Source organism: Thermobia domestica, chromosome 3 (genome assembly GCF_964235325.1).
Source record: "Thermobia domestica chromosome 3, izTheDome1.hap1.1, whole genome shotgun sequence".
NCBI lineage: Eukaryota > Metazoa > Arthropoda > Insecta > Zygentoma > Lepismatidae > Thermobia > Thermobia domestica.
In genome coordinates, this window is record NC_137456.1 from 284,009,308 (window position 1) to 284,033,016 (window position 23,709).

The 23,709-nt window shown below is 34.2% G+C and overlaps 1 protein-coding gene across 10 annotated transcripts in view; it reads right to left on the bottom strand.

Moving 5' to 3' along the window:
* LOC145681100 (uncharacterized) overlaps positions 1 to 23,709 on the bottom strand; it is a 1,004,875-nt gene that overhangs the window by 733,130 nt on the left and 248,036 nt on the right. For all 10 annotated transcript variants that reach the window (XM_081752504.1, XM_081752499.1, XM_081752503.1 and 7 more), the window contains one exon: positions 1,190 to 1,315. In XM_081752504.1, the coding sequence (XP_081608630.1) occupies positions 1,190 to 1,315 (126 nt within the window). The remainder of the gene's footprint in view (positions 1 to 1,189; positions 1,316 to 23,709) is intronic.

Below are 23,709 nucleotides of genomic sequence, written 5' to 3' on the forward strand. Positions count from 1 at the left end.
ACTTGACCTAGACAAGGTATAGTAGACAGGCCTATCACGATTATTTTTACATACTAAGATATTACTTTATGTAAACCTCTAATCTTTTTCCTGGTTTACAAACAGATCTGTTTCTTAGAGAATACCTAACTATGATAGTGTAGTTTTCTTAAAAATAGGCGTCTCAAGGTTACCCCGCACTACTCCACATTTTCATGTTCAAGTCGTACTCTACCAATCATAATATGGCACCTCCTCTTGTCTGTATCTCTGTAAGCAGGGTTGCTAACCACAATAAAATTTTGAAGTTTAATAAAAAAAAAGTAACGCAACTTAAAATCATTAACTTTTCAGATGAGTGAGTTAAATATCTCAATTGCTGTAATTAACAGACAACAAATGACAATTGCTCCTTTTAGGAGGAGAGGGAGCATATATCTTCACCTGCAATTTTCCCCGTCACGAAACTCTACTAGCTTATGCAATCATTTTCAACGTTACATCTCAATAAAGGGCATATTTGAATTGTATCACTTTTCTATTAAAGAAGCGATATCACATGTATTACGTAATGCTCTAATAATTTCCATTTTACCCATTACTTACAAGAGTAATTTACGAAAGGAAAAACTTGACCAAGAACATTGAAAAGTCTTTATTTCTTGTAATGCAATGTAATTAATTTAAGATAATACAGTTTTGCAAATGAACTCGAAAATGAAAAATGAAATGAAATCTCTGAGTTTTACGTCCCACGGTTATGCCGGTTAGGCTAAAGGAGACGGTGATGATGAGAGATGAGTGAAATGGTGGAATGAAGAAAGTGGGAGGAAACGGGAGAACCCCGAGAAAACCCACGAGCACGGTGTTTGTCCACCACAAAGTTCACTTGGCGGGGGCTGGGATCGAACCCGGGACCCCAAGCACCAGAGGTGAACGCTCTACCACTGAGCCACCGCGCCCCCCACACATGAACTCGAGAAAAATAGGATTTTTAGTATTATCAACTAATTTTGTTGCTTATTGAAGTATCAAAATAAGTATGTTTTATTCGTACTTAGATTCGTACCTGATATAAACAAATTTACCTGTTTAAGAATTTGATTGGGAAAACTAGTGTTACAATGCAAAGATATAACGATGTTCCGAGTTAACACTTCACACATATTGTTAAAAGTTTTCTTTTATTATTTTTAAAAAATAGGCTTACCTCACTGGCAATATTCAAAGGTTCCTTGGAGTTTTGAAGGACAGAACATTGACTACGAATTGATACCAATTCTTCTTGCATAGAGGACAGCTGGGATTCTAATTCCATTTTCTCTTGCTTTACTTGCTAATAAGAAAATACGACAATTCTAAATAAATTCACCCAGTAGATTCACCGGTTGTAATGCTTTGAATACAATTTTAAATTGGACACACAGACAACAATAATTGTTTATAATAATTCAATAATGAATGCTATAGTAACGATCACAACAAGACCACCATTAAACACCATTTAAAAGACCATTAGGAAGACCTAGGCCAAGACGGGAGAATAATATTAAGATGGATCTCGGAGAAATAGGAATACAAAGAAATTGGATCCAGTTGGCTAAGACAAAAACCAATTGAAAGCATTTGTGAATGTGGCACTGAAGCTTCGGGTTCCATAGGACATATTAATAAACACGCTAATAGAACGTCAAAAGTCAATATTGAATCTGTATTACTACATGAACTGATAGTATGCATAGGCCCTATTTAGTGATGAAATACCAGCTTTCAGCTAATGGCGGATCTAGAAGGTAAAAACTGGGGGGGGGGCAGCCAGAACCAGACTATGATAAGTATATCATGAGTTTACTATACACTTTCAAAAATATATAAACAATAGCTTAAATTATTTTTGTCACTATAAAACTGAGGGTTAGAACCCTCCGGCCCCGGGCTAACTCTGCCACTGTTTTCAGTTCCACTTAAACACCCGCTTCTAATAATTTAATCCTACATGTTTCGATAATTTTTCATCATAATCGTGTGATTTAAAGGAATTTTTACATTGGTTTGTGGACTCATATAATGATAAATTTTCAGTTCAGTTTAATTATAAATTTAAGAAACTATTATACTACGCTAACAAAATATATATATATATATATATATATATATATATATATATATATATATATATATATATATATATATATAAGGGTGACAACTACTGTGTCGGGTTTTAAACCCCAATAGCTCAGCCCCTAATTAAGGTAGGAAGATTATTTTGGTATCAACGTATTCCTGAGGGATGTAGCTTGCTGCCGGTGTGCATTTTATGTACATGGGGTTGATTTTAGTTTAACGTCCCTTTCAGCAGTGAAGCTATAGGAGACGTGGACCTACTGATTAACGTGGAATCCGAACCACATGAGCTCCCACCGGGAATTGAACCCGGGTCTTCCACAAAAAAGGCGCGTACGCTAACCGCTTAGCCACGAGGGAGCTTTTTATATATATATGGGGGTACCACGGCCGAAAGGAACGGTGAAGTTTATTTATTTATGTATTTATTTGATATATAGGGCGTTTTATAGGAATTTCGTTATGCATTTTTATCTCGCTTTGTATTACAGCAATCGTTACCATTTTTGTATTATTTTAGGGACCGGATTTTAAGGTGCAAAAATGTGTTAGGAAAAAGGGAATAAAAGGGGCTGAAAATCATTCAAAAAAGGTGCAAAAAAAAAAAAAAGATACCAACAGGGTATCTTTATTATGTGCTATAGTATACAGTTACATGAACATTCTTTATTCATTACACCAGCAAATATTGTTAAAATCTTGGCTTTAAACATTGGACATAAATTGCAAAATTGTTTCATTTAATCCCAAACTTGTACAACATTCAACATTCTTGTAATAAAATTGTGGTTAAAATCAATTGGGTATTTTTAAAAAGAAAACATTAATTTAGCAATATTGTGGCTTGAGAAACCGTTACATACTACTGGGTCTTCCGAAACTGGTTTACTTGATTATACACAACATTTCTATGTTTTCGAATATTAGTTTCTGTTGCTTGGGGCTCAGGAGGTTCTTGTATATGGAGAAACTTCACTCGACATCAACGGAAACCAGTGGCACATATCTTTTAAGCACATGGACAGGAAGTTCAGTTGACATTGCAAAGGTTTCTATGTCAGGATTGTTTCGCAAATTCAGTTGAAATTTATCCCTAGTAAATCCGTCAAGATTGCTTCTAAATTTATGGAATGCTATGTGCAAACTAGATTGAAAATAAAACATTGTTCTGTCCAAATTAAAAAAAGAGAGAGAGAGAGAGAAAGGGACAATAAAGACGCTGAAAGCTAAAAGTGAAAAAAAAGGGAGAAATTTTATGAATCTAGTAAAAAGGTGTAGCATTCACTAAATAGGTACAACAAAGTGCGTTCATTTCAGTTCATTTTATTTTATGCCCGGAAATACATGAACTGTGGTTGTTATAACAACTACATTTTTAGAAAAGATGCTGCACCTCAAAATAAGCTTTTTAATTATTATCGTAAGTGGCTGGCCTATACATTAGCATAATTTTGTCAGCGTAGGATCAGCAAGGGTTGCGAGAGCCTTGCAGTCAATTTTTCATATTTTAAAATGATTTTTTTGTGTTTCTTCTACGAATATGGAGGAAATTGCACGAATGTCACCTCGTTGTAATCTGTGATCTATAGAGCTTCCCAACGGTGTACTAATCATGACTGTGCTAATTAGAAAGGTCATCAGAGCCCCCAACGTGAATACAATTTTGTTAAAATCCCTGGCGGGCATCTAAAGGTTAAACCACTTGAATGGTAGATTGTATGACCTGAAGTTCATCATCCCTTGATGTGGTCTGTTGGATAATAATTTGTAACTCTCAACTTATGCTGTCAAAATTATTCGAATAATTTTTCTTCTGTTACTCGAATATCCGAATGTGTTTTCAATACTCGAACAATTACTTAAATTATTCATCATTCGAAAAACGAATTTTGTTCAAATATTCGAAGTATTCATTATTGAAATTTTAACAAAACTACTCTCACAATGAAAGAAACATAACAAAAAACTACGCATTATATTCTCTATTTATTCACTTTATCTTTGGACAAATTTCAACATTTCTCTCTTGAATTTGACTGAATATTGTTGCTCGCTACGAAACACATTGGAAAGATAGGGGACACGTGCTCCCATCTGTTAGTGACAGTCGTGTCTTTACACTAACAATAACGAAGTATAACCTTTTTGGAACCAGGTCATTTTTTGGCGTTTTTCTACATTTTCAGTTAGTGACTTATCGCTCAAAAACTATTTACCCGATTGATATGGATAAGGCCTTGTTGTTTAGAAGAGGGGTGTGGCTATATTTTGGTGTAAGTTATATTGCAGTGTAACCAAAGGGAGGGAAATGTAGGGGTGAAAATTTACAAAACAATCCCTAACCGAATTTCACGATTTTTTGTACATGGTACCACTGTTGACATGGGTCCAAGTTGCCTACAACACTTATTTGGTTGTTGACAAGATACACTGAAAACCTGAAGTCGCTGGTTGCCATACAAAGGGAGAAAGAAAAAAATTATCATCATACGCATGAAATTTTGACACTTTTTACGTCTCTGAAGCAAAAATCAACAGATATGCCAGGGCTACAGCTTCAATAATTATGCTATTGAAACATTTTATGGTGTGTTCTGTAGGCCAAAGAAAAGGACTTCAGATAGTGGTATGTTTGTCCTAATGTGGCCAGCAAGAGGGAAAAAACTGAAATTTTCCGAATTTTTAACCTAAAATCGGGAATTATTTTCTTGGCTGGGAACACTGCCACCACACAGACGCAAACTATCTGAAAATAAACCTTAGTACCCCACTAATATATCCTACAAGTATCATGGCGATATCTAACGAAGTAACCATGAATTTTTTAAAAAAAAAAAAATCTCATTTTACCTCAGAAATTCATAATTTCTTACCATTTATAGAATATGGTTTATTATAAACCTCAACTGTACTTCTAATTACCCTACTAAAATGTTTCCTAGTGTGTTGTGTAGGCTAAGGAAGAGGCTTTCAGACAGTGGTACGTTTGTTCGAATGTAGCGAACAAGAGGGAAACAGGGCCAAAAAGGGATTTTTCTCTAAAAATTTCTCCTAAAATCTGGAATTAAAATTTTCTTTAGCTGGCAACACTGCTATCAGACAAACGCAAACTATCTTAAAATAAACATTGGTACATCACTAATATATCCTACAAGTACCACGGCGATATTTAAGAAACAAAGCTTCTAATTACAAAAAATAGATTACGGTAAACAGAAAAGTAGGGGAAACTACAAAAATCAAGGGTTAGAACCTAAATACAAATTTTCATGCGCCCCCTAATTACCCCATTGTAACGATTTGTATCCACATTTTGTTAGTAAGAAGCAATGTTCAACTGGCGTTAAGTTGATTTGCGCTCGGACGTATAGGCACGGATTTATAAACATTTCGAAAATTTTGAAGTTTTTGCCGTAAAATTTTGAATTTTAGGAAAATTTTAATTTCTCTAGTTAACAATACTCCGCGTGAGCCGGTCCAATTGATGTCAACAATTAGGTTTCCATCCGAGGTATCTACCTGACAAGTCTTAAAATCTCTCTCTACAACGAAGGAAGCTACAGAGAGAGAGAGAGAGAAAAAAAAAATTCGAAAATTCTCGATTTTTTTTTTTTTACTTTGGGCTGAAATTTGAGAAGGAAATTAGACACTCAGAAGAAAAGAAACTAATATGATAAATTATGCTCCAACCATATTTGGCAAAAAAAAAAATCCCGATATCTTAATTAGTGTCCACGCAGAAGTAGATTAAAAAAGTGATACACCACTGTGTGCCACTTTGGCCACCTCGGTGCGAAAAAGTGTGTTTTTCTAACGACTAAAAAATTTACCAAAATTTACCATTACGTTCGTCCACGAACCAGTGTAAAAATTCCTTAAAAGTCACGTAGCAATTATGGTACGAGGCTTCAAAACGTATACGATTAAATTAATAAAAACTGGTTTTTAAACGCACCTCACGATTACAATTTGTAATAATTAATATGTAAAATATTCAATACAAGCCTAAAATCAAATTTCGTAGTAGAAGACTACAAACATAAGAGTGTAATCTGCTGATATATAGCAATTAGGCCTACATTCTTCTAAGTCTACTCCAACTGGAGTATACGAGGATCAGAGATGCTTTTTTTACTTCTTTCTGTTTATATTAATGTTATTGAGTCTGCATCATATGAGTTTCTCAGTTTAATGATTTATTTATAAGGGAAATTAGTTCTTTGAAATAAACAAAAACTTTTATCGTTTTACCATCAGAATTGTAGTTTGTTCAAAGAAAAAAATAATACAAATCCATATTATATATACACGAGGGTGAGTTAAAATTATCTACGCTTTTGTCATAACTTTTCTTACATTGCGCACTTTGTCTTCTGTCCTTGCATATTTTATTGTTATACTGTTGTGGTAATGCTGTGAAAATGTGATCTTAATTCCTCCATTTTTCTTCCTTCTGTTGCACATATATCATGACTGCTCCATTAGAAATTTGCACCAAAGAGGAACAACGAACAGTGATCCGTTCCTCTGGTCGAAGGGTGTCAAAGGGTCAGACATTCATCGCAGACTATCATCGCAATATGGGAGAAGTGCACTATCACGTGAAACTGTGTTTTTGTGGTTCGAGAAGTTTAAAAGTGGTCGAACAAGTGTAACGCATAAAGAGGGAGCAGGACGGCCATCAACCTCCAGTACAGATGACAACATTCAGAAAGCTCGAGAGATGGTTCTGGCGAATAGGCGAATCACAATCGACCTAGCTCCATCTGACTTTCACTTATTTGGGCCACCCAAGGAAGCTTTGCGTGGTCGCCGATTTGCCTCAGATTTAGACGTGCAAAATGCGGTGCAAAAGTCTCTTCACGACCAACCGAAAACCTGGTACGTAAGCTCGTTGACCGTTGGGCCAAGTGCATTGATAAGGAGAGAGATTACGTAGAAAAATGATGTGCATAGTATAACCCTAGCTTCATGTAAATAAGCTGTAGAATGAAACGTGTACATAATTTTCGACTTTCCCTCGAGGTGCGCTCAAGGAGGATATAGGGGGTTACTATAAAATGTTAAATAGTAACCCCCGCCGTGTGGTACCTCGTTTGAAAACTAATGACGTGTAGAGAAAAGTTCTGGAAACTGCTTGTTGCTATCATGTCTCTATCCATCATGGTGGCCATCCGTAAATACGGTCGAGGTACTCAGTTACCCCTCGTAACCCCCTTAGGCCTCCTTATGTGGGATTTTCCTTATCAGCATAATGTTGTCTTTTATGTCCTTTCAAGGTTACAAAAGGTTTCATGCTTCTGTCTGCCTTGGTTTCTACAGGAGATGGGCCTTAGTGTTATGCGTGAAACGTATTTCGATCGTACTTACGGATGGTCGCCATGTTGGACATGCTAGCGACATGTAGTTTCCAAAACTGGTCTCTACACGTGATTGCCTTTCAAACGAGGTACCACACTGTGGGAGTTGCTATTTAAAATTTTGTAATTACCTCTCGTAACTCCACTAGGTCCCCCTCTTGGGGATTCTCCTTACCAGTGTAATGTAGTTTATGTCCCTTGAAGGTTACCGAAAGTTTCATGTTTCAATCTGCCTTGGTTTCTTCGGGAAACGGGCCTAAGTGTTATGCGTGGAACGTACTTCGACCGTATTTACGATGATCGTCATGATGGATAGGGATATACGCTAGCGACATGTAGTTTCCAAAACTGGTCTCTACACATGATTACCTTTCAAACGAGATACGAAAATTTTGTAATTACCCCCCGTAACCTCATCAGCATAATGTTCCTTTTATGTCCCTTGAAGGTTACAAAAGGTTTCATGTTTCTATCTGCCTTGGTTTCTTCAGGAGATGTTTCAAAACAACACCGACAATATTTGAGAAGTGATTTCTGACACTAAGATAAGACGAAAAGATAGACTAACCTGAGTGCACAAATGCTTCTTTTCGGAGTTATAGGCTGCCGAAAACATGAAACAATGAACTTTCTAAAGATCCATAGCTCCAATACTATGAAACATATCGTAATCGAGTCAAGACTTCACTTAGGAACTAATATGTGCGCTATCCAAAAATCCATGTTTCAGAATCCTGCGGTACTTCAACAATTTTTATACAGGGAATTTGGCTACGGGTATTTAATTGGAAGTACTCATCAACTACCTCAATAAAAATTGTTGCGGAAGTATCGCAGGATTCTGAGACTTGGATATTTGTATAGGGCATATACTAATTTCTAAGTGAAGTCTTGACCCGACTGTGGTAGGCCCCATAGTATTTGAGCTATTGACCTTCAAAGTTCATTTTTACATGTTTTCGGCAGCCTATAACTTGGAAAGGAATCATTTGTGTACCCAGGTTGGTCTACACTTTGTCTTATCTTGGTGTCAGGAATCACTTCCTGAATGCTGTCGTTGAAACACGAGACCATTTTACGAAGCCCTTGGTTCGCGAGTAATTCGGTTTACGAACAAGTTTTGTAAACAGTTTTTTCCTTCGGCTTACAAACAATATTTCGAGATACAAAAGGACGCGCACAAACACACGCGCCTGTACCGACAAGTTAACGCAACTAGTAGTGTTATATCGCATTCGCCGCAAATGTTGCCTGTCAGAGTTTTATGTTGAATACTTTTTTGTTCTTTTTTGTCCAGCTTTTATGTTTTTCATAGTGTTTGTTTAATTTGGTTTTACTTATTTGTCCTTAAATGGGTTAATGGTAATTTCATTCTATAGTGTTCATCACAGAACAATAATAATAATAATAATAATAATAATAATAATAATAATAATAATAATAATAATAATAATAATAATAATAATAATCTACACGTCGTACCATGTTTCTGTGACTAGAGGGAATTAACTATTTACATCAATATTTCAGTGGGACAAAAAATTCGATTTACGACCAACGTTACGAAATGGATTAACACGTTTGCTCCTATATCTGACTTTCGCTGGATTTGAATAGAAACATATGTCCGAATAAAGTGAAATAATACTAGATCATTATTTCGAAGTATATACAAAATTTTAGATTTTTTAAATTTATAGAGCTGTAAAATGGATTTTTGCTCAGAAATCTTTTTATTAACAGTGCCTGGCATAGGGATTTATACAAGTGCCCTCGGCATTTAAATATCTTGTGTAACTGCTGATAGTGAAAGTGTTAAGTTCGTATCCCAGTGGCCCACTATAAAAACACTGAACCGAAAAAGTAATTTGGGATATGTTCAATAGTTTTAACAATTAAATTTAAAACTAACTTCGCGATTCAAATAAGTGCACGAAATTTATTTACTAATACCTAAAATTTCGATGAGAAGTGAGGCAGTTTGTATTTATTTTTTATGTACATATCAATGGCATTGCAAGGAATGTTAAGCTTTCTGTAAGCTTACTTTTAGTGAGTTTATCATCATTGTTTCATTATCAGAATCCCATTATTAGACTATTATTATTATTAAGCATTTTTGAAAAATGAAATTTTAAAGTACCATTTAACCTTTTAATTTCTGTTGCTTACATTTCTGCTGATACAGAAGATATTGAATAATTATAGACAGAAGATATTGAATAATTACAGACTAGGCTATCATTTTAAAATTCTATTTTTTTAAGTGTGTAATCCTTCCGTTTTCTTTCTCGATGAACTGCAAATAAATTTATTCAATGGAAATGAATAACTGAACAAATAAGCTTTTTTTTAAAAAAAAAAAACGAATTATTGTAATCCATGTTTATTTGAAGACAAGTAGTTAACAATCAATCAATTTAGCTTATGATCTCCGTTCAAAAGTATTCTGTAAATAATGTTCACACAAACACCTTACAACAATTATGAATTGAAGGTAAAACCATGCCACATTGTGGACACTTCTTTCAATCAATATAGTACCATATTTTATATATATATATATATATATATATATATATATATATATATATATATATATATATATATACAGTGGCGTATTTAGGGGGGGGCTTCCGGGCTTAAGCCCCCCCGAAATCTTACTTACTATAGTAAAGTATATGAAATATCCTGCAGAATGTTCACATTTTCAGGCAAAGCCCCCCCCCCGAAAGTCAGCAAAGCCCCCCTCCGAAACAAAATCGTAAATACGCCACTGTATATATATATATATATATCAGTACATGATCAGATTGGAATTTCCTTATTCAAATACACAAATTTAAAAAATCTCAACTTTTTTTAAAAAATGATTTCAGTCAGTGTCGTGGTGGTGATACCTACTCAAAATATATCCTTGTGGATGTTGATAAAATGGGTGCTGATAAGATGTGATATTTTTACCTGTTAATGATACTCAAATCTATGTGGAAAGCATATTTCATGTTCTTAGTCAGTGTTTAGCGGTAGCACTCCAGCGTATGGTAAGCTATTATCTAATAAAGTGTAGAGTCTGACATGATCGTACTGGCTACTAGTTGGCCTCGGCGGTTGACATAACGTATTATGTTAGTCCTGAGTTGTCAATCCCTTCCGCAACCACCATTACCCCAACTTCGCACTGTATTCCCACTGTAAAAGCACACTATTATCTTACTATTCTTTAATAGCCACACGTACATTATACCGTAAAGATCATAATATAAAAGTAGGGTAATGTTATGTAACAATATTGATGAGAATAACAGACAGAAATATAACTTCACTATTCTAAAGAGTTTGGTGGAACTAGCCGCAATATCATTTATTGCCTTATCATTATCATCATCATCATCATAGGTATTCTGTCTTTATTGGCAGGTCACTTGCCGCAGCTGAGAAGCTTCCATGCTCCACGGTCCTCCGCTAACTTCTTCGTCTTCGCGTATGATCTTTGTTTTTATATCATCCATTAATTGTAGTCTCTTTCGACCCCTCCCTCTCTTTCCCGCCACCATACCCTCTAGGACGTCCCTCATGATACAATCTCTTCTTAGGCAACGTCCCAACCAGTTTCTCTTCCTCTTCCTAATAATATCTAAAAGTGTTCTTTTCTCACCCACCATTTCTAACACTCTCATTCGTTTTCCGCTCGACTCAACTAATTCTTTCCATTCTTCTCCACAGCCACATCTTGAAGGCTTCCAGTCGATTTTCATCACCTTTGCGTAATGTCCACGTTTCCGCCCCATACAGTACAACACTCCACACGAAGCATTTTATGAGTCTTTTTCTCAACTCTTTATTCAAGGTTCCACAAAACAGACTTTTCTTCCTCCTAAAGGCTTCTTTCGCCATTCCTATCCTTGCTTTTATTTCATATTCGCACTTCATGTTATTACTAAGAATACTACCCAGATATCGAAAAATATTCACTTGTTCGATTTTCTCCCCTCTTACATTTATATTTGACACAGACCCCTACGTTCCAATCACCATAATCAAAATAAAATCTCTTAAATCGCCGTGATATCATAAATCACAAAAGTGATTTCAGATCTCTTTCTGTGGGATTCAAATTGGTACTTTTCCTGGGCCAATAAATTAAGCTCTGAAGAATTGTATTGTTAGACCACTATACTTTTAGCTTCCTTTTATATTCCGCGATAGGAAGTGCGCTGGATTACTTTTTTTCTTGCACCGACATGACTCTGAAGGTGGCATGGCTCATTCTTACTTTATAGGGGACGTGAGTCGTAACAAATTTTTAATGAAACACTCAAAGAGCTTGATGTATGCAGATATTGCCGTCGTGACTGTTCACAAAAATATCAGTTGCTGCATGTTTTCCACATCTTTTTTTCCTGTTTCTCCTCTCTTCATTAAAATTTTCATTTGGCCCCTGTCTGAGCGGAGATCGCCACCTGGGGCAGTCCGGGTCTGGAGCCTGAGACAGGTAATCTTTCTTCTAAGATCTAAAATGAGCATGACTGAAGTGACTGATGACCAAACTCTCCTCTAATTTGGTTTTCTGTTTCTACTAGTAATCAATGTGCGATAATTGTCGCTTCTTCGTGCATGTCTGTAAGCAGAAACGCCCGCAGAATTTTTTCCAATGTGGGGCAAAAGACCGACCGACACTCAAGCAGCGAAGTCGCAAATACACATACACCTTGATGTACGAGGGAGCACAAAAAGAAACCGGACTTTCGTTCTAAAATAATAATAATAATATATATAATATAAAATTTACTAAGATTTTTTTTTTAACTACTTCTTTTCAATCTCCATTAGACACTATGCAATTCTCCAGTCTTCTTTCTCACTGTTCGAAGAATCTCTGGAACTTTTCAACTCGGATATCGTCCAGCGCCCTCTGCTAAGCTCTTTTTACATCCTCCACATCATCAAAACTCCTCCCTTTTAGATATTTATTCATTCTCGGGAATAGAAAAGAGTTTCACGGGATTAGGCCTGGCAAATACGGGAACCATAGCCTACTCGTGAGAGCCCAAATATCCAGATACTGTGTGAGCAGGTGAGGAATAAACTTAGCGACAACGTGTCTCTTTTGCAAATCCTCATTGAAAATCCTTTGGTACGAGCTCCAACTCACTCCTGTTTGTTCTGAAATTTCGCCGATCGTGAAACAACGATCCTTATTGATTTTTTGGCGGATTTTTTAAATAGTTCCGTTCAGTGTTCGAAGTGGAAAAAAAGCAGAGGCGGTATGCTTTATTACGATTTTTACTCGACATACCGGCTATTTAATGTTGAAATACAGTGAGGGTATGTTGCCTAAAAGATTACATTTCTATTTACATAATGACTGAAAACTATTGTAGAGCTTCTCTATAGTTACGGTGGGAGAGCGGTCACATGGAGAAACTTTGATCCCCGCGAACAACTTTCTGCAAAAAGATTTAAAAATACATCCCCTTTAAAAGATTATTAACGATTACCTGCGAGAAAACTCCCGGTCCCCTACTCGACTGTGGGGTATTCCAAACACCCAGAAAATAGACCCCCCCACAGCAGGCAACTCCTAAATCCGCCCATGTCCAAAACAGGCATTATACATTAAAGCAAGAAGACACACACACACACACATACATAACAAAGAAACAATTCAATATGGCAATTCAAAATATAAACTATGTGAACTTCTTTCAAGACATCTTATTTTAAAAACAAAAGGCAAGAAAAATGTTGGTGCAGTCAACTTAGAAATTATTCCTAAATAAGATTTTTTTTACGTGCAAAGCTATTCGCAAATTACTGGTATAAAAATTGATTTATTAAAGGTACTTTGCATCTACTTTCCAGTGACGGTATGTTTTAATAATTGAAAAACCAGAAACGGTATACCTTCACCAGTGAAAAACCAGAGGCGGTATGGCATACCACCGCAAACCGTCTCACTTCGATCACTGGTTCGGTTGTTTTGAGATTATAAAGAGCGTCCAGAACAAGCATTAGGGATGCGCACAAGTAGAGTCGAGTCAAGATTTAAGCCTGTCTGAACTCGTCTCGAGAAAATGTCTCGACTCGACACTTTCTGTCTCGACTCTACTGGAGTAGTAGAAAATGGATCGATCTGGGCCATATTAGAACATAAGAGGCCAACTCAGGAGCCCCTGGGAAATCGAGCACCTTGAACCGTCGACCCACGGTCTTTTAACGACCTCCATTTTAGGGGTGTATTTGTTCCCTTTTATGAGCACTTTTTAGGGGGTGTACTAGTTCTCTTTTACGGTCTCCATTTTAGGGGTGTATTCATTCCCTTTTATGAGCATATTTTCCAACCCCTATTTTAACATAGCAGATAACACGCAAGAGTACGTTCTCTTTTATGATCACTTTTTCAACCCCATAACAGAGAATACATGGAGACTATGAACACATAGCATAGCAGATAATACATAAGACTACGTAACATAGCAGGTATGTATTCGTTTCCACCCCTATTTGAACATACCAGATAATACATAAGATTCATTCCCTTTTATGATCACTTTTTTCACCCCTATTTGAACATAGCAGAACTAGTAAAAGAGTATGGCTTATTTTCCAACCCCTATTTCAACATAGCAGAGAATACATAAGATTCGTTCACTTTTTCAACCCCTATTTGAGCATAAGACTACATACTTTTCCCACACCTTATTTTACCATAGCAGAGAATACATAAGACTACATATTTTTTCCACCCCTTATTTTATCATAGCAGAGACTACGAACACATAGCAGAGCAGAACTAGTGAAAGAGTATGGTTTATTTTCCAACCCCTATTTTAACATAGCAGAAATTGCATAAGACTATGAACACACAACTATTTAACATAGTAGGGCTGTACTCGTTTCAACCCCATAGCAGAGACTACGAACACACAAGACTACGTAACATAGCAGGGATAGTACATTTTTAGGGGTGTTCGTTCTCTTTTATGATCACCTTTCCATCCCCTATTTTACCATAGCACATATTACATAAGACTACGTAACATAGCAGGGGTGTCGAACACCCTGAACCGTCCAGCCACGGTCTACAGGGAGTATATTCATTTTTCCACCCCTTATTGAACATAGCAGATGTATTCGTTCTCTTTTTCAACCCCTATTTGAACATAGCAGATGTATTCATTCTCTTTTTCAACCCCTATTTGAACATAGCAGAGATTATTTTCTTTTACGAGACGATATTTTAAGATTGCAAAGGAATGCAGACTTCCGTGTTTTGTTATCAGTTACATAATAACTTCCGCCATATGTGGATAATTCTCATTATGTCATTGTGCTAGTGAGTACAGCCTGGTGTATTTTTTCTTTTTATTTTCGATGAAAAAGTGTTGACATAATTTGATCGCTCGCTGTATGAATTAGGAATTGGAGACGCAAGGCTGCTAGTTGTTTTATAGGATTTACATGATCGGTGACATCATCCCTATTGCGCAATATTACGCAATGCAATCACAAAGGTTTGTGTTGATCGCTCGCGATCTGTCTTGTCATTCAACGATAGGATTTAAAAAAAGGGGAACCCCCAACCGTGACTCGATGACATCATCCCTATTGCGCAATATTGCGCAATGCAATTACAAAGGTATAAAAGACTGACCGAGAAGTTCTTTTTTATTTAGTTGCTTGTTGGTGTTTAAAGACTAAACTTCTTATCGGTGAAGCTCTGATTTTTTTCTGTGTATCAGTGTGCTTTTCTTAGTTGTCTATAGGTAAGACATTTTATAACGATAATATATTAGAAAAACTCACTTCTGAACATATTATAGTAACGTTGTGCTATTTCAGTTCTACACCCTCCATTCCGAAAGAAACCGAACTTTTGAAAACAAACAGTACCACTAGTGCCATCTGTTGTAATATTTTACCGGTAGATGGCGTAGTCCCTCATTGACAACTGGTATAAATGTCATGACATTTGGATGCACGGCAACAAAGTTATTGCGTTTCAACTGTCAGTGTGTTGTGTACATCGGTCGGAAAATGAGTTTCAAACAACGAGCTGCAATTGAGTTTTGTGTTAAACTGGGTAAAACTTTTAGTGAAACGCACCAAATGCTACAAAATGCATATGGTGATGAGTGTCTATCCCGTACGCAAGTTTACGAGTGGTTCAGGCGATTCAAATCGGGTAGAGAGACGCTGGATGATGACGAAAGATCAGGCCGTCCCAGAACCGGATTATCGGAAGAAAATATCGAAAAAGTGCGTGAATTCATCAAACATAACAAAAAATCGTCGGTGAAAGTTATTGAAATGGAATTAGGCATTCCTCAAACAACCACATACCGCATTTTGACCGAAGTTTTGGGCCTTAAGAAGGTTAATTCGCGGTTTGTACCACACAAACTCACCGAAGACCAAAAAGTTGATCGAATTGCGCATTGCAAAGACATCGTTAAAAGTGCTCGGCAGGATCGAAACTTCTTGAAATCGATTGTAACTGGTGACGAGACGTGGTGTTTTGAATATGAGCCCGAAACAAAGCGGCAAAGTGCTGAATGGAGAGCGCCGGATGAAGGAACACCCAAAAAAAGTCGCTTGGTGAAGTCAAAAGTTAAGGTGATGCTGATTTGTTTTTACGATTCAAAAGGAATTATCCACAAAGAATTTGTTCAGCCCGGCCAGACAGTCACTGGAGAGTTTTACTTGGGCGTCATGAAGCGTTTGCTGGCAAGAATTCGTCGTATTCGGCCCGAATATCGCGAAATTGGCAGTTGGACTCTTTTGGACGATAATGCACCATCACATCGTTCGCGACTTGTAACTGAATTTTTGGTCAAAAATCACATTATTCGGTTGCATCATCCGCCCTATTCACCAGATCTCGCTCCGTGCGATTTCTATCTGTTCCCGAAACTGCATTTGGCGATGAAAGGAAAGTGGCACGCATCGATTGATGCCATTGAGAAGGCGACGACCGCCGTCCTAAAGACCATTCCAATAAAGGACATGGAGAAGTCGTTTGACAACTTGTTGGAGCGTGCAAATGTGTGTATCGATGCAGAAGGGGAATACATTGATTAATAAAAATGATTTGTTCCAAAATGTACATTGCTTTTTTTTAAAAAACGTTCGGTTTCTTTTGGAATGGAGGGTGTATATAACGATATTATCATATAAAACTCACTTCTGAACATATTATAGTAACGTTGTGCTATAGTATAAAAACACACTTTTGAACGTATTATAGTTATGGCAACGAAAAAGGTTAAACCAAATACTATCAATTTCCCAACTGATACTCTATTTAATAATAATTTGAAAATTTTTTAAATGTGATAGTGTTTTAAATGAGGATAGTGGTTGCTTTTTAAATAATAAAAGAAAAGACTGTTTAGATATATTAAAAGAGGAACAAGATAATACATCTTTTAAAGTAAATTTTTCTTTGGCTACAACTTTTGTAAAACCAGTAGATTTAGAAACATGTAGATTCTTTGTAAATAGTGGTAACGAAATTATTTTACCGAGTACAGATGTGAATGCTATAATTGAAAAACTATTTAATAAAATTCTAGTTGAACAAGAAAACAGCAATTAAGAAATCAGGGTGGTCTCTATGTTCTCAACCTTACCATCTCTTACAAATTAAAATCAGTAAATATGATCCACTGACCGCATCATCTTATATAAAATTGCCTCAATGGATTTTATCTAAAAAGAAATGTGTTATAAATATTCAAATATCGATAATAGATGTTTTATGTATTGTATTCTAGCTGCACTGCATCCTGCAAAAGATCGTCCACATCGTGAAAATAATTACATACAATATATTAGTACTTTATTATCGTTATTTGAAAAAACGAATATAAAATTCCCCGTTGAAGTAGCAAACAAAAGCAAATTTGAACATATGTATAATTCCGTATTTACTAAGGAACAAATTTCTATTAATCTATATGGTATTGATTATGATAATGAAAATTTTTCCGTTACGTATAAGCGAAAACACATCCGCAGGTAAACATTGATTTATTGTATTGTGAAGAAAATTTCAATAGTCATTATTGTCTTTTAAACAATCTCAATGTCCTATTGAAAAATCATAAAGAAAAAACTTATATAAAATTGCGTCAATGGATTTTATCTAAAAAAAATGTGTTATAAATATTGAAAACAACGATAACAGATGTTTCATGTATTGCATTCTAGCTGCACTGCATCCTGCAAAAGATCATCCACATTGTGTAAATAATTACATACAATATATTAATACTTTATTACAGTTATTTGAAAAAACGAATATAAAATTCACCCTTCAAGTAGCAAACAAACAAATTTGAACATATGTATAATTCCGTATTTACTAAGGAACAAATTTCTATTAATATATATGGTATTAATTATGATAATGAAAATTTTTCCGTTACGTATAAGCGAAAACACATCCGCAGGTAAACATATTGATTTATTGTATTTAAACTCTCATTATTGTTTAATTACAAATTTAAATGGTGTAGTTAGACATCAATTAGGTACTCATCAAGCACTTATTAGTAGACGATGTTTAGTATCTTTTTATAACAAATCAAAATTAGATGAACATGAGAAATTATGTAAAGAACACACTCCAATCAAAATTAACATGCCGAAACAAGATGTTTTAAAATTTCGTAAACTAAAATTGTTATTAGAAAATGATGTCATAATAGTTGCAGATTTCGAAAGTTTATTAAAACCTATAAGTAAACAAATTGGATCCAATACAAAACAAATTTAGGAACATATACCATGCAGTTTTAGTTATATTGTGTGTTGGAGTAACAAATATCTAAAATCAAACCTAGTTATTTATCGTGGTGAAAATGTATCGATTAATTTTATGTCTGCTATGGAGAAGGAATTAAAAAAATAATAAATATATTAGATCAACAAAAACCAATAATATCATTAAATAGTTCTCAGTTACAGAAGTATAATCTATCCATTGAATGCTCTGTTTGTGATAGTAAATATATAAGTAACAATAGAAAAGTTAAACACCATAACCATTTAATTGGGAAATATATTGCCACGGTGTGCAATAATTTTAATTTGCAAACTAAATGTCAGAGTAATTTTATCCCTGTATTCTTTCACAATTTATCAGCATATGATTCACATTTATTCGTGAAAGAACTAGGTTGCACACCTGGCAATATATCTGTAATTGGTGAAAGCACTGAGAAGTACACATTCTCCAAATATTTTAATTTTAATGGTAGACCTATTGAGTTACGTTTTGTAGACTTATATAAATTTCTTCCGTAGTCTCGAAAATTTGGTGTCAAAATTAAAACCTGAGCAATTCATATATACAAAGCAAAATTTTTCACACGATAAGTTTCCTTTAATTCTTCGTAAGGGAATTTATCCTTATGAACACACAACAAATTTAGATACTTTTAAAGAAACTGAATTACCTGGAAAAGAGGCGTTTAATAGCAAATTGAATGGAACACAAATTTCCGAGACCGACTATAAATATGCACAACAGATTTAGCATACGTTTAATTGTCAAAATTTAGGGGACTACCATGATCTATATTTAAAATGTGATGTACTTCTCACAGCAGATGTATTGGAAAATTTTCGAAAGACGTGTTTAAATGATTTTAGTATTGACCCAATTAATTGTTTTACTGCACCTGGTTTGGCATGACAAGCCATGTTATATAAAACAAAAGTTGAACTTGAACTCTTATCAGATATCAATATGTATATGTTTGTAGAAAAATCGGTTCGTGGAGGCATCACACAAGCTGTATTAAGGTATGCCAAAGCTAATAATCCTTACATACATGATTTTGATGCGGAAGAAGAAAAATCCTATTTACTGTAAATTGACATGAACAATCTGTACGGACTATCAATGATTGATTATTTACCATATGGTGATTTTCGGTGGGAGGACAAAATTGACGATTGGCAAGACAAGAATAAAATTATCAATTGGTCCACTGCTAGTGAATGTTTTTTTTCTAGAAGTGGACTTAGAGTATCCAAATTATTTACACGAATACCATTCTGATTTTCCGTGTGCTCCCACAAATGAAATTCCACCGAATGGTAAATACTCAAAATTACTATTAACACTTAAATCAAAATCGAATTATATCTTGCATTATAGAGTATTAAAATTTTATCTAAAACAAGGTTTAATATTGGTAAAAGTACATAAAATATTATGGTTTCGTCAATCTAAATGGCTTGCATCTTATATAGAAGAAAATACTAAACGTCGTGCAAATTCTACAATTGAATCTGAAAAAGATTTCTATAAATTATTAAATAATTCTCTGTGCGGAAAGACAATGGAGAATGTAATAAAACGTACTGATATAAAATTAATTAATAATGAAAAAAGTGTAAAAAATTAGTAGCGCAAGATCAGTTTCAAAATTGGGTAAAATTAGGAGACAATCTTGCATTATTCCATATGTTAAAAAAAATCTGTAACTCTAAATAAACCGATCTATGTAGGAGCTACAGTTTTAGAATTATCAAAATTAGCAATGTATGAATTCCATTATAATGAATGAAACCTCGATATGGAGATAAGATTAGTATTACTTACATGGATACTGACTCTTTCATTTACTACATTAGAACCGACGATATTTATAAAGATACAAAAGACATGAATGAGTATTTTGATACCTCAAATTATCCTGAAAATTATGCTTTATATAGCACAAAAAATAAGCACGTTTTGGTAAAATGAAAGATGAAATGAAAGGTAGCCAGTCAGTAAAGTAATTTGTTTACGAGCAAAAAATTATGCAATAAAAGCTGTTGAAAATAAAGAACTGAAAAAATGTAAAGGGATCAAGAAAAATGTAGTTAAAGAACAAATTACGTTTGACGATTATAAATCATGTCTATTTCAAAACGAAACGATTCATAAAACTCAATTTGAATTTAAAAGCAAACATCACAATTTAACAACAAATCATGTAACAAAATTAGTGTTAGATCTGTATGATTATAAAAGAAAAATTTTAAATTGTTACACACTGTTCCTTGGGGGTATCATAATAAAGATTTAACATGTGGGATTTGTATATTGTAAATATGTTATTTTAGTTTTTGTATATATATTAGTGTAATAGTATTGGTAAACAAAAATATGTCACAATCAGTTCGAGAACAAATAGTTGCAGAATTACATAAAGGTGCAAGACGAAACTATCCTCGAATACCAGTTATAACGAAAGGAATTCATGATCTATGGCAAGCTGATTTAGTTGAAATGAATAGTGGAAAATTGAAAGGTCTAGCAAACAATCGAAATTTCAAATATTTATTGATAGACACATTCTCTAAATATGCTTGGGCTATTCCTGTGAAAAATAAAAGTGGGAAAGAAATTACACAAGCATTTATAACAGTACTGAAACAAAAGCCCCAAATTTTTACAAACTGACAGGGGTCGAGAATTTTATAATTCAGAGTTTCAGAAGGCGATGAACCAAAATAACATTAAACATTATTCCACGTACAGTGATGTGAAAGCAAGTATTATTGAAAGATTTAATAGAACATTACGTAATTTAATGTGGAGACAATTTACACTGCAAGGAAATTATAAATGGATTGGCATTCTGCCGGAATTACTAAATAAATATAATAATACTATTCATTCCACTATTAAAATGAAACCTGTCGACGCTATTAAAAAAGAAAATGAAAAACATCTATTGACAAACATCTATTGCAAAAAGTTTTCTGTGATAAAAAGAAAAAGTAAATTTAAGGTAGATGAATATGTAAGAATTAGTAAACTTAAGCGTCCTGGTTTTGATAGAGGTTTTACACGCAATTAGAGTACAGAAATTTTTCGAATTGCTCAAGTTTTCTTCACTAATCCTCCAACATATCACATAGTAGATTCAAACAATAAGCCTATTGAAGGAATATTTTACGGACGAATTACAATTAACGAAATTTCCAAAAACATATTTAATTGAAAACGTTTTGCGAAAGAAAAATAATAAAGCTTATGTTAAATGGTTAGGTCTGCCAAAAAGTGAAAATTCTTGGATTGATTTAAAGCATACTTTATTGTAAAAAAAAGTCAAGAATTTATAGGTGAAGCATGTCGTCACAGTATTTCTTGTAGATTTTATAATTTCAAAAGGTGAATTTTATATTTTGAATTCTAGCAACACTGTAAATTTTCGTTGCTTAGTTAAATTGTCATCATCATCACGGGGTATATTAAATCAAATTTGTTCAACAAACGCTGTTTTTATGTAAAGGAGAAAATAAAGCAAAATTGTTAAAAACGTTATTTAAAATAAATGTGATATATCTGTAATATGGAGTGGAAAATTCCTTCTACTTGTATGGTGGCAGGTCCTACAGGCAGTGAAAAATCATGTTTTGTTAAAACGTTTCTCGACCATTATAGGAAATTATTTAAAAATATTGTATGATGTTATGGTGAATGGCAGCCGTTGTATGATACAGTTTCAGGCTGCACGTTTAAAGAAGGTTTACCTCAAAATAATGAATTTCAAGCACACGAAGGTCTACATCTTGTAATTATTGATGATTTAATGCGTGAGTGTGACCATCGGATTGTACATATTTTTCCTAAGGGTAGCCATCATAGAAATATAAGTGTAATATTTATAACACAGAATATTTTTCATCAACAAAAAGAAATGCGGGATATTTCGTTAAATTGTCATTATATTGTTTGTTTTAAAAATCCTAGAGACCAAGCTCAAATTAATTATCTGGCACGATAATTGTATCCAGGTAATACAAAATTTATTCAAGAAGCATATCAAGATGCAACTCGAATTGCACATGGTTATTTACTTTTTGATTTAAAACAAAATACTCCTGATGAGCAGCGAGTTCGAACAAATATCTTTCCAACAAATTCTTTTAATTATATTTATGTGCCTGTAAAAAATAATTGCAATATGGTTTATATTCTAACAACTATTTGTTCTTTAATAGCCGTAAAAAATGATTAGTAAGGAATATGCACATTTGTTAAAACTTTTAGCAAAGTCAAAACCGAAAGCACGTAAGGCAATTTTACAAAATGCAGATCCTGATTTAATACGCTCTATTTCTGCGGATGTTCCTATAACGTATTACAGGGAATTGTTCCGTTAAATAAAACAGAGATAAATAAATTAAAAAATATAAAAAGGAACTGAGATATTTGGTGAAAAAAGGTCAGTCATTAAAACAAAAGAAAAAACGAATAATTATACAAAAAGGTGGTTTTCTTACTGCATTGCTTGCACCTATTTTAGGAGGTATATTATCAAGTTTAATTAAGTAATTATGCAAAACGCACAAAAACTTATTTTAATCTCACCAGAAAAATTACATCATTATCAAACGATATCTAATCATCAAGATGATGAAATGAAAGAAATTTTCAATAATAAAAGTTTAAATGCAGAAGAAAAATGGGTACGATATAGAGAGGTCTTACAAAAATATTTAAATATAATTCAAAAACCGGCAGCAGTTACAACAGCAACAACTACTACTACTATGAATAAAGAGGAGGAGGAAGAAGAGGAGGAGGATGAAATAATATCTACTCTCCCTGAAATTATAAACGTAAAGCAAGACCTTTATTACGTAAATTGAAACAAAATCCTAATATTCAATGGGATGATAATGGAAATGTGAATATTAATAATAAATTAATTCCAGGTGCAAATATAGTGGATTTGGTATCCGATTTTGTTAGATGTCGTAAGAAAAATATTTCAGTTGCCGGTTGGAAACCTTTTGCTACATTATTAGCTAAAACCAATATACCCTTAGAGTACATTGGTAATCCTCAACGAATAGAATATATTAGAAAACTCACAGAGGACGAAGAGGATGAGAACGAAGAGGATGGTCCTCCACCACGTAAACGTAAATGGTGTACTTATAAGCAATAATTCAAATATAATATTGTAATCTACTGATATTTTTGAGTATATAGAAAGAAAGATGAATAATCCGTACTTTCATTATTACAACAATCAAGCAGGAGGTGGTTACAATGTATATAAAAGTACAGCATATCAAGAAGGTTATGGCATTGGTAGTTTTCTAGGAGGTTTATTCCGCACTGTTTTTCCTTTATTAAAACAAGGTGCAAAAACTGTTGGTAAAGAGTTGATACGTACAGGAATTAATGTAGCAGGAGATGTACTAGATAATAATAGACCTATTG